The sequence below is a fragment of the Cynoglossus semilaevis genome, chromosome 5, assembly GCF_000523025.1.
Source record: "Cynoglossus semilaevis isolate Cse_v1.0 chromosome 5, Cse_v1.0, whole genome shotgun sequence".
NCBI classification, from domain to species: Eukaryota; Metazoa; Chordata; class Actinopteri; order Pleuronectiformes; family Cynoglossidae; genus Cynoglossus; species Cynoglossus semilaevis.
This window is the reverse complement of record NC_024311.1, coordinates 11,624,250-11,636,475: the sequence shown is the minus strand read 5'-3', so window position 1 is coordinate 11,636,475 and position 12,226 is coordinate 11,624,250. Positions and strand designations below refer to the sequence as shown.

The 12,226-nt window shown below is 40.0% G+C and overlaps 1 protein-coding gene across 1 annotated transcript in view; it reads left to right on the top strand.

Moving 5' to 3' along the window:
• Positions 1 to 7,441: 7,441 nt before the first annotated feature.
• Positions 7,442 to 12,226, top strand: part of scg3 (secretogranin III) — a 12,660-nt gene continuing 7,875 nt past the window's right edge. Inside the window, exons 1-7 of the mRNA XM_025055649.1 lie at positions 7,442 to 7,947; positions 9,205 to 9,257; positions 9,352 to 9,394; positions 9,592 to 9,819; positions 11,424 to 11,566; positions 11,653 to 11,811; positions 11,896 to 12,133. Of these exons, the coding sequence (XP_024911417.1) occupies positions 7,848 to 7,947; positions 9,205 to 9,257; positions 9,352 to 9,394; positions 9,592 to 9,819; positions 11,424 to 11,566; positions 11,653 to 11,811; positions 11,896 to 12,133 (964 nt within the window). The 5' untranslated portion in view covers positions 7,442 to 7,847. The remainder of the gene's footprint in view (positions 7,948 to 9,204; positions 9,258 to 9,351; positions 9,395 to 9,591; positions 9,820 to 11,423; positions 11,567 to 11,652; positions 11,812 to 11,895; positions 12,134 to 12,226) is intronic.

The following is a 12,226-nucleotide window of genomic DNA, read 5'->3' as shown; positions in this document are numbered from 1 at the left end:
TATATATGTATATATATGTGAATGTATGCCGCAGTGTTGACAAACACATCTGGTGGATGACTAGACTCAAACGCAGCTCAAACGCAGGGAGCAGATCAGTGCCGACCCCAGGTCAGAACTGAAGCTGTGGTGGAATGTTTGATTAAGCTGCTGTCTGACACGGAGCAGACCTGACACTGGGCTGCCCAAGTGCACGCCACATAAATCATTTACATGACGTTCGGAACCAAGTCAGACGGCAGAGGCGCTTTCATTGTCATGTAAATAGGCCGTGGCGCTGCGTTCATTACTGTGATGCTCATGCGTTCAGTCAGTCGGAGGGTGTGAGCTCAGAAATAAAATCATTTTTAATGAGACAATGGCAGAAGAAGAAAAAAACGCAACAAAAAAAACTATTTTTAACACTCCCAGCTGATGTGGTCCTGAGATGGTACGCTGCTCAAAGGCACTCAGGTAACAGCCGTCCAGTGTCTTTCAAGATGTTAGATGCACTTTGAATGTAAATACACGGTTCAATGATAATATAGATGGAAGTTACACGTCACAGAGAATAGTTTACATTAGGTTCTATGACATTTAAATAATGTAGCACCGACGCTAACAAGCACGAGAGTGAAAACAGGAGACAAAGAAGTAAGTCCTGTCCAAATTAGTTGGATTTTTATTTTACTATTTAACATGTGCAAATGGCACACACTGTCACCTAAGTATCCCACCGTCTCTCCACCTATCTTTGCTCTAATAAAGAGCTGGTAGGTGTGTTGTTATTTGAACACATTGTGGGGAAAGGTTTTAGCTCGACTCAGACTGAGACAAATGTCAAGTGGACGTTCAGGACTATTGTTGGAGACAACAGTGAGGACACATTCCACTGTACAAGGCACTGGAATGACTCAAATTCATCAAGTCCATGGAACGTTGACCTTGACCACAAACCACTTACAACCATTTCATTAAATAAAAAGTCTGTTTCTTTTCATGTCCACTATTTAAATTAAAACAATCTGTGAAAACGGGACAAAATGTTTTTTCTACCAGGACACGATCTGCTCCTGCTTTGCTTGGTCTAAAAAAAAATTGTTCCTTTTTTAACATTCTTTTAGTTTTGGAAAAATAAACTTTCAATAAATGGAACAAGTTTCATTTCACTTTTGAAAAAGATTTATTTACAGGGTTATTTTGATCAGAAACGCCCTAGAGACATGTCTTAACACTTTAGAGAGATAAAAACCAACTTTGAAATTCTATATTTATTATACATATTGAACCTCCAACGCCGTTGTTACATGTTGATGTTGATATGTTTCAGCTGGAAATGGATGCCAGGAATTTTCTATCAGCGGACCAAAAAATGATATGCACGTAGTCACAGAGGCTGTTGAGACACTTCATACGTGACACTGTTTTTCAATTACTCTCATCACACTGAGCAAACACTCTCACACACACACACACACACACACACACACACAGAGGCAGTCAGGCGTAGCCGGGCAGAGGCAGCGGAGATTATGAGGGAAATTGTATCTCAGTCTTTTCTGTAAACCCCAGAAGGAGAGTTGGAATAGAAAAGGTAGACGGACGACGTGGTGGACCAGGAGAGAAAAACAACAATTAAATTTCTATCCATATATTTGTGTCTGGGAGAAAAATAGAGCTTCTCTCTCTCTGTGTGTGTGCGTGGAGATGGAGCCTGGTGAGTTACAGAGATAAGCTCCAGAAGCACTCGTCTCAATAAACAGCAGAGAAAAGCTGGAGAGTCATAGGTTGACGGAAGGAAAGTCAATTTCTCTCACCTTTATTTAGCTTATCGTAGAAGCTGTCTTCGATGATGATCATCAGATCTACACACGACCAGACGTGTGTGTGTGTGTGTGTGTGTGTGTGTGTGTGTGAGATCAGCTACATGCTTCCTGAAAGAGTGACCACTCTACCAGAACCTTTACTAGAATCTTTTCAAGAATCCAACAATAGGAGAGTCTTCTTCAGGTGTTATGACAGATCAACAGCTTCTTAACTCAAATCTCCAGGGCTGAACATTTGGGTCAATCGTTAGCTTTGCCTTTCCTTCCATGGCAAAGAAAACTAGAATACATGTTTTGTTTTGTTTTTTACTATAGCGATAAGTATTTTTACATAAAAGAAAACTAGAATACATGTTTTGTTTTTTACTATAGTGATAAGTACATTATTGTTACAAAATGTAAAGAGAAAAAAAAATAAAAATACCATAATATTCTATGATAAATATATATATTTATATAAATAAATTAAATATATATACATTTTTTTCTAATTAAGAAATTCAGATCTGCATATGACCTTTTGTTAATGTTGACCTGAGAGTAACACCTACGGAAATGAGGGGCTATTTATTTTGTAAATAAATTACTTTACTTTTTTGTCTGTCTGTAATAACATGTCAGAAAAGACATTAGGAGAAAATGTATTAACGTATGAATTCAAATTAAACTGCGTCACAAAGCTTTACACAAATCAACCACAGCGTAATGCGCTTCTAAATTAACTCCAGTAGGTGGCAGGACCCGGATCTTGACCGCAGAGACAGACTGGTTTACTCGTTGGCAAAACATCCGTTCAACAGAAACATCCACACTCCATGCTAGCTACCAGCGCCGTGGCGCAGTACTAATGGACTGACCGCACCTTCAAGGTCATTCAGTTGATAATTGTATCTCTGCAGATGTGTTTGTCTTAGTCATTGGCAGTTGAAACAAAAGATCATTTGGCTGCAACACAGTCTACTGCAGAAATGGGCCACACAGTTGGCAATCTCCTGTGATGGGAATGAAATATAGTAAAAAAAAAGTTCCACAGAACAAAGGTGTCAGTGGATCTGACGCCACCGTCAGTCAGTCAGTAATTGCTAACTCTTGTTGATGTTCATGCTCTCTGATCTATGAAGAATCAACATTAGCCAGTCATGTGATCAGGAGTCCAATCAATCCATACAGTGAGAATTGGACAGAGAAGCAAATCATTCATCTATGAATATGAAATCAATCAACAAACGATAAATGACGTGAAATTACCAATAACAGATCGAAGTTTGGGGAATTCGTGCAATTCAGGTTCTTTTGTTTATTCTCTGGAGAATACAGTGAACAGTGGAATAAAAAAAAAACATTCACAGTAATAAAGACTCCTTCAGAGCCTTTGTCAAGGTCCCTGTTTTTGTGCATGACTAAATCTGTTGTGTGGTCATTTTCCCAGTGCAGACTGTGTCACCCTTCACCCCCACTGCACATCAGGACAATCCACTCACCATTAGAGAAGATATAGATTCTGTAAATCAATCAGTGGAAAGCAGCCAACCAAGAGGTCCTATAGGTCTCCGTCTGTCACTTAGATTTTTTAATGTCCTTTAAAAACGGTTAAACCTCAGTGTCATATGAAAGTGAGTGATACACAATTGATGGCAGTTCAGGTTTGAACAAGAATCCCAGCGTCTACCAGTGGTGGGACATTGTTACATTTTTCAAATGTATCAATTCATTAAAGTATACTGCCAGCTACAGGATCGGAGTGTGTACAACAGTATCAACAGTGGGACCGAAATTAGGGAACTGGGAAACGTGCAATTAAAAGTGAAAGTTTTTGTTTTGTCTAATTACTTATACTTATGTTTAGAAAATACTGTTTACGAACAACAGTCACTAGAAGTTGCCAATCTGTGAAGATTTCAAACTTCAATGTGAAGCAGTGAACAAGAACGTAGTTGTGACATTATACTCCCTGAGGTGAAGAATGAACTAGATTAGCGGAACAGCTTGTTGTAATAGATACCAGAACGAGAACTCGTGAAGCACCACACTGTGTCCCTCGGTACTTAATTCATTTAAAGTATTTTCTGACTGAACTACAGATTCTACCACGTCAGCAAACACATATCCCCGGCTTAAAACTCACAAAATCAAACTAATGCGAATGAATGTGGTCATTCCGACATGACCGCCATCTTTGTTTACAAGAGACGACGAACCCAACGCTGTTAGAAATTATGGATGGTGTGTGCTGACATCTGCTGGAGACAACAAGCATCACAACAGCAGATATTCTTTGGAGTCAGACTTTAAAAAAGGACAAAGGTGAGAAATAAGACATTCGCCCCGATACGTAAGTTGCCAAAAATGGAGAAATAAAAAGTGGACGCGTTAAAAGTTACACCCATTTAATTGTTCGCTTTTTTAAAACTGAGTTAGTAAACGCTAACCTACTCTTACTCAGGGTTAAGTATTGTATTTGTTATATGCTCACTATTATTTATTCTTGTTATGGTGGTGGTAGGGATGGTGTGGTCAAAATGTGGTTGATGCAGATGTTGTGGTCACTGTCCGTCCGTCATTACATCGTTGCGGTTGTTCTGATACTTTGAAAACAATTCACTGCAGCAGTCTAATAAATGTGGCGGCTTTATGACCTTACAATCCAGCCACAGTATGACTTAATGTTCTTAATAAAAGTCCTTAAAAAATAACGTTTGATATTTCCTTCAAAATCCAATCCACGGGTCAAGATGTTACTTACTATTACCAGCAGATGGCAGTGTGGATAGTTAAATTTGGTGTCTGGAGGTCTTTTGGTAACAGGTCAAATAAAGAAACAAAAATGACAATAAAATGTATAAATAAACTGAAAGACAACTTAAAACAAAGATACATTTACTACCACCAACCACCTTCACAAAAGATTCAGCCTTTAAGAACAAATATTACATATATAAATATTAAAAACATAGATTAAATTAATTACTAGGTTTTATTGTCGAGACACTTGGTTTTTTGAGTTCTATGACGGCCTGAACCATAAACTACTGTATGTTTTTCTGCAGTAACTCCCTGGTTTGTGTGAAGGATAAACAAGCTTAAACTTGATTCAAATGTCAAGAGCATTTATTTTATTTTTCTGTAGTAAAAAATGTAACCTTTGTATTATGGGATTTTCAACCTTATAAATAAATCCAGTCGATTACAAAATGCTTCGTGTGTAGCGTGTGTTCTCTGTGCTTCTTTCTTCACTCTGCAGCAGACCTTACAGAACTGTATGGTCTCCCTGTGTGGACGCCTCTGCACGCCCACACAAACCTTTTCTCTGACTTGTCTCTAGAGTCTGTCGACAAGAACTGACGCAGATGAATTGATTTCTGCCTCTGTGTTACTGCACAGCACTGACACTTGGTCCAGTCACTGAGTGACGGTCAGGGGTTAATAAGAAGGAAAGGTGCAAGAAATATTACATTGAATGTGGAAGGAGAGAAACGCACACACACACAAACGCACAAATGGTCTCCGAGTTTTGACAGAGTCAAACACAACAGTTCACTCCCACACATGAGTGGGGAAGAGAACAACTGATATTGAATAACAAGACAAACAAAACAAATATAAACAGCCTTTTTACTGAGTAATACTGTACATCTCACGTACTGTATGTCATAATTATTCAAGTTTTTAACATTTATAGGTTCATTTATAATTATTTTTTCTAGATTGCATGTTATTTAACAATTTCTGTCTCTGACTATTTTTGCTATTTTTTCAAGGGCAATTATTTCATCAATTGTATATATTTTGTCTTCATATAGATTTATTTATTTATTTGTGCTGTTTCTGACCCTTTTTTGTTTGTTGTTCTTTATTTGTGCTGTTTCTGACCCTTTTTGTTTGTTTGTTAGGTATTTCTTATCTATCCTCAAGGTTTGGTTTATCATATTAACCGTTTTGCTATTTTGTCTACATTTAAGGTATTTCCGAGAAGCTGCTGCTTTTTGACCAATAGCATTTTAGACTAACTCCAGCCGTTTTTAAGAACCTATTGAATCACTCGATCATTTGTGGCTAACCTTATAGCTAACTACCTAGCTAATTTTCAGCTTTGCCTTTGGCCGTTGGTATTAGTTTTTGCTTTACTTATTTATATATTTAGCTAACATTTAGACGACTACTCTCATATACGGTACTGTATATTTTTATATTTATATTTTCTGCTCACAACCACATTTGACGTAATACTTCACGAATTTCCGAACTTTTGTTTTTAGCTACAGTATGTTGCTACATTGTGATGCTACACAGTCGCTAAGACAAACTTCAGTTCAAGTTTTGTTTTTGTTTTGTTTGTTTTTCTGCATTGCAGTCCAACAAAACAAGCAGGGAATTGAAGCGTGTTATGTTTGGCGTCTGTGTTGTCCTCTGGACACTGACCTAACAAGTCCACACATGCAGTTCCATTCACCAGACACCCATTCACGCGGCCCACATCTCGTTAGAAAAACACCGAGCTCATAAAGTGCAGCGCGGTCATAAAGTGCCCTAATATATCGTCTCCCCTTTGTTTGTGTGACTAATTGTAAGGGATTTTTAATAAAGGTTTCTATTTGCTGATCAGTGGAAGATCTACAACTATGACGCAGGTTTGTCAGTGACGCAGGGAAGGGGGCGGGGTTTCCTGTCCTCACACTGCAAGAAATAAGACACAGTTTACACAATTTAGGATGTTAAAAAACACATGTACAGTATACATACATATACTGTATATGTATCCATACATGTATATACATCTAAAAACACATATCTATGTATGCATATATATAAAAAATATATACATATATATGTTTATAGCTGTATAAGTGTACACATGTATATATACATATATTTGCCATGGGGTCACATTCTATTCATCCAGTAGCGCACAGTAAATAAACTGTTTATTATTTTGTGTAGTTGAGTCAAATGCTAACTTAATGCAATAAACAGACTGACTTAATGAGAGAATAATTAATTATTACCGGACAAACGAACTAAAAGTAAGAGACAGGCAAAATAAGACGTTTTCTCCCAGCAGTGATTTTTAGAGGGAATTCAACCGACGCTCCTGATTCAGCAGAGTCTTTGCCCCGTCAGCAGCACAGGAGCCTCTGCTGAATCACCAGCTGATTTGCTCCGTTAAACTGAACTAAATGAACAGATCAGCAGCGTATTCTGCTGCTGTAAGAACAGACAGCACTCAGGTCAGAATATACAGCAAATGAATATATTTGACAAATTAGACTATGGAGATACAGAGGAATTTCAGACGGATAAAAATGCTTTTATAACAGTATGCTCAGTGGTTATTATAGGTGCCTTACAGCAAAAAGGTCAAAGGTTTTCATCCTGGTTCTGGATAAGGAAACTTTTGATTTACAATTTCAACAGTAAGAAACTAAATTCAATTTAGGTTCATCTTGTTGTGTGGACATTAAGTTAATGTCATATATAAAATTATAATTTATATTTATTTGACAATAGGAAATTTGTGGATGTGTTTAATATTTAATATCAAAATGTTATCTGTGTGGTGACTTTGGTAAGTCAGTAATATTATGGACACTTTTTACAGCGTCCTCCTGCTCTTCTCCTCCTCCTCTTTCTCCGTGCAGCCAGAAGGGGGCAGGTCTCTGCTCGTACAGATCTCTATTACTGCCGTAGCAGGTGATGCTGTGGCTCACATGGGGCCTGACGAGCTCAGCTTATCTGCCTTATAATTAAACTAAAGGTGACCTGGCTTCAGACACAGGCGCGGATCCATCCATTCTCATCCACCCTCCACCCGCAGACAGAGCGGCCAAAGCTGCGGCACTTTCAGCACCAGCAGCGGCTGGAGCGCGGCGGAGCTGTCCGCACATTCAGCGCTCTCTCCAGCTTCTTCCATCGCCACCGGAGGAGACATAAAGAAGAACCAGACCTCAGAACCAGACCTCAGAACCAGACCTGAGAACCAGACCTGAGAACCAGACCCCAGACAGCCTGGAGACTTCTACAGGCAGCCGACAACATTATTCCAGGATGACCAACCACGGCCACCTGCTGGTCCTGGTTCAGCTCTTAACCCTGACTGTGATCAGCCACATATCAGCCTTCCCTACCCCGAGAGCACCAGCCGAGGGTGAGTCTAGACAATAACTGTCAAGATGGTACTTTATTATATGTTAGCAAAAAAAAACAAAAAAAAACAGACAGTTTTTGTCTGATCAATAAAAGAAAAAAACAACAACAGAAATACGATATCGCAGGAAAATTCGATCGTTTCTTTTGTACTTTCTCTGCTGTCTCTGTCCAGATTTTCAAGTACTAGCGAAGTAGTAACTAGATACCACTGTTAACCTAAGAGTAGGGGAAAAGTTAATATAAAAGACAAAGAAAACAGCCGTGTCGCCGGGGTTCTGCAGGGACAGGGACAGGGACAGGTCCCGGTGTTAGTCCGCCTGACTGGTCTATTTTGGTCGCGCTTTAATCTTTTTTTTGATAATCCGATTAAGACCAGTTTCTTCTCGGGTGAACTGTGGAAACAGTAACGATCCCATTGGTCTGGACGATGGTCAACAACCAAGATTACAGACTGTCCACCTGAGAATTTCTATTAAAGACAGATGACCTTAAATATGTGCGTGGTCTCCATGGACCATAGGTATAAAACCTAGGAGCAGCGATGATTATATGGGCCACGTGAAGTGCAGCCCACATGGAGTAATGCTGGCAGCGTGTGTAGATGATGAAACGTGGGACTCGTACAGTATTATTGCAGTTTTAAGTTGCCACCATTTTTTAGGGGCAATTTGTTTTTTCCAGGTAGCCTAAAGCAAGGGTTCTCAACCAATGGGTTGGGGACCAGTACTGGGTTGGGCGTCATTGAAAAAAAAAAGTTAACAGTTACATTTAGAAAAAAAAAAAAGTTAAAGTAACAGTTACATTTAAAAATAGTTGTTTTTATTTTTTTTAATCATGTTTCCCTGCATTTTATTTTGAAGTGGTCACTTCTTTCAGTTCCTCTTTTTAGAACTTGACTAAAATAAAACATTTCCTGGAGGAAAGGCCTGGTGATGCCAAGCAGCATTCAAATGAAAATACCAAGAGAAATAAAAGGCCATAAAATAAAAAATATATAAATATATTTTGCGCAAATACAGTAGTTAATAATTTAAATAATATAGTCACCCCACTGCTGATGGTTTAAGAAAAATCGTCTTCAGGCTGTGGTCAAAAAGAAAAAGAAAGAGAAAAGAAAAAAAAATCCTACTGGGTCTGATTTTACTACAGTTGACCTCAGAATCAGATTTAAAATAAAAAATAAATAAATAAATAAAATCATCTTGTCTTAATATTGAAATGTCGCTGAAATAACGCCGTCTTCTTTCCTGGTCAGATAAAACCATGTCCATCAGAGACTTAACAGAAGAAAAGCCTCTCCAGGAGCAGGTGGGTTCGTTTCCACGGTGACCCGTGACATAAACAGGATGAACCAGAGACTGACCGCAGGAAATTATCTGTTTAATTTTCATTATTTCCACAGATCGCTGAGGCGGACAGCGTGAAGGCCGCGATCCAGGCAGCTGGTAAGAAGAAACCTAGGTTTTTATTTTCCAATCAATGACTGACTTTATTTCAGCTGGCTGCGTGGACTCATGTTTCCTGACTTCCTGTAAGGCGTCCTCTTTAATGAGAAATCCCAGGGATCAGAGCAGAGTCACGTGACAGACTAATATCTCTGGTGTTTCTGCATTTAACTTTTTTTTTTTTTCTCCACCTTCAGAGAGCTCACGTACGGCTGCGGCCAAGGACGCAGCGCCGCGTCAGGACAGCGATGACTTGACTGTGCTGAAGTCACTGGCCGACAGCCAGAAATCAAAGCAAACCACAGGAAAACAGTCGGAGGAGGAGGATCAATACATTCCTGATGAATCCGATTCCACCAAGACCAGACGATTGGCCGAGGACTACGACTCCACCAAGAACGGCGTCACCAGCGATAAATACCAGGGTACGCAGCAATCTGTGCTGGAAACACTAGGTCAAGGCGGGTATTTTAGAGTGACCTTGAGAGAAGACGTGAATGGAAAAGAGAGAGAGACAAAGACAAGAATGTTGGCAAGAGAGAGAGAGAGAGAGAAAATATCTGCCGCTCACTCGCTGCTGTAGACAAAGCTGAAAAATACAATGTTCTTTAACTACGAGGCGGAGGTTTGTCCCTGTGATGACAGTCCAGTCAGGCTGGTCTATTATTATAAATACTTTGCCCACTAGGGGCAGTAGTGGCTTGGTGGTTAAGGAAGCAGACTTGGGCCCTAAGGTTTCAGGTTCAAGTCCACCAGCTGACAGGTTACCACTGAGGTGCTCCGAGCATGGCACCATCACCACACACGGGTGCTGCCCCCTGCTGACTCTGGTGATGGATAAAATGCAGAGGTCATGTTTGCTTCTTTTGGGTAAAAGTTTTCTTTTACACATTGGGAACTTTTTTTTGTAAATTAGCTTTGTTAAAACAGCGGGTATGCCCAACGTCTGACCCGAGAGACAATCATGGTACTTAAAAGAAATCATTTTATATAACACAATTTTTTATTTATTTTTTTTTTTGCTTAACATTAATTATTTTTGGTTCACAATCGGTTGAAAAAACATTACGTAGCCAGGGTATTTGTCTGCTTTACACACCTGCCTTACATGCAGTAGGTCATGTGTTCAAGTCCCAGAGGAACCACACTCTGAACAGTGCCTCCGGTGTCCACTGGTGAGAATTGCAAAGATTCACACTATCAAATTTTCAGTTGTTATTAAAGGTTGATTCCCACAATTATTTTTTCGCCATTTCTATTGCAATTGTAGAAACTTATTGTTACTTCTTACCTGCCTTACTGGAGGCTGCTGTACCCGGTGTAATTTTACAGTACTGCAGTACACTAAACATGTATTGCACCTTGGATAGATGACATCAGCACACAGCTCCCTGCAGGAGGATGTCATTGGATATTTGCCCTCACCGTCAGCACCACGTCCCTGCGGTGAGGTGACTCAGAACTGAAGGGTCTCGGCGTCACTTCATTGATTCATTGGTTCTTCCTGCCAATAACAGGCAGCTCATCAGGTTACACCGAGTGGATGAAGACGTGACTTTGTTGTTCAAGAACATTCACGTAAACAAATAAGGACGAGTCAGACTTCCACTACAGGACGTTGATGACCTTCAGATAAGATTCAGTCGTTTTCACAGTTTCACAATTTTTGAGCCACACCATAAATATATAATCAGGAAAAACCCCGCCCCCCCACCAAAGAAAAATCTCACAAAAATATATGTAATGAAATATAATAATCTTCTAGTTTAAATTTACTAAAAATGCACTCCTGTTTAGTTGAAGAAAACGCTGATATACTGGCAGGAATTAAAGAAAGACACGCACAAAGAGCTTCTTTAACAGCTCTGATTATTTTATTTTTTTTTAGTTTTCACAGCCGACTGCTGCCTCCTAGCGGAAGACGATTTAATTGCTCTGCCTGTAACGCATTGAGGAACAAAGAAAAAATATTTGCAATAAATAAATAATAGTTTTGGGAACATCCGTGTTTCCTCCTTCTCGTTCTCAGATGACCCAGAGAGTTTCCATCAGGTCGACGGCACTCCACTGACAGCAGAAGATATCGTTCAGAAGATCGCTAACAAGATCTACAAAGAGGACGACAGAGGCGTGTTCGACAGGATCATCTCCAAACTTCTCAAACTGGGGCTGGTACGTTGACTCTGATGTGGTCTCTGGGTTTTTGTCCCCACCTACTGGTTGTCAGTGACGCCACCTGTGTCTGTGTCGTTGTGCAGATCACAGAGAGTCAGGCGGACACACTGGAGTACCAGGTCGCCGAGGCGCTGCAAGACCTCATCACAAAGAACGCCAAGAAAAATGAGATTGAGGACGAGGAGGACGACGACCAGGAAACACGAGGAGATGAGGAAGAGCAGGACTCAGATGACAATTTGGTATAAAAAAAATTAAAAAAAAAGAAAAAGATCAATTTAACTTAATATAGATGTCGAGGTTTGATTTGATTTTGTTTTTTTCAGGACACGTGGGAGCTGCCCAAACGACGTTACAACGACGAGGACGACGATGAGGCCGACGAAGACGATGATGAGCGTGAGGACGAGGTGGACAGGGACGTGGAGGACGATGGCACAGATGGAGCTGACAACAGCTGGGACAGAGAGAACGAAGAGGCCAACGAGGTGAACCCAGATGATGGGCTGCAGGACCTGCAGTACTTCCCCAACTTCTACAGACTCCTGAAGAGCCTGGACTCAGGTGAGCAGAACTGACATAAATGACAGGTAAAAGTCGTGCGTAAAGCCTAAAATGCTAAAATGCTTTTAGCCTTCTCTAAGCCACCTGTAGGGA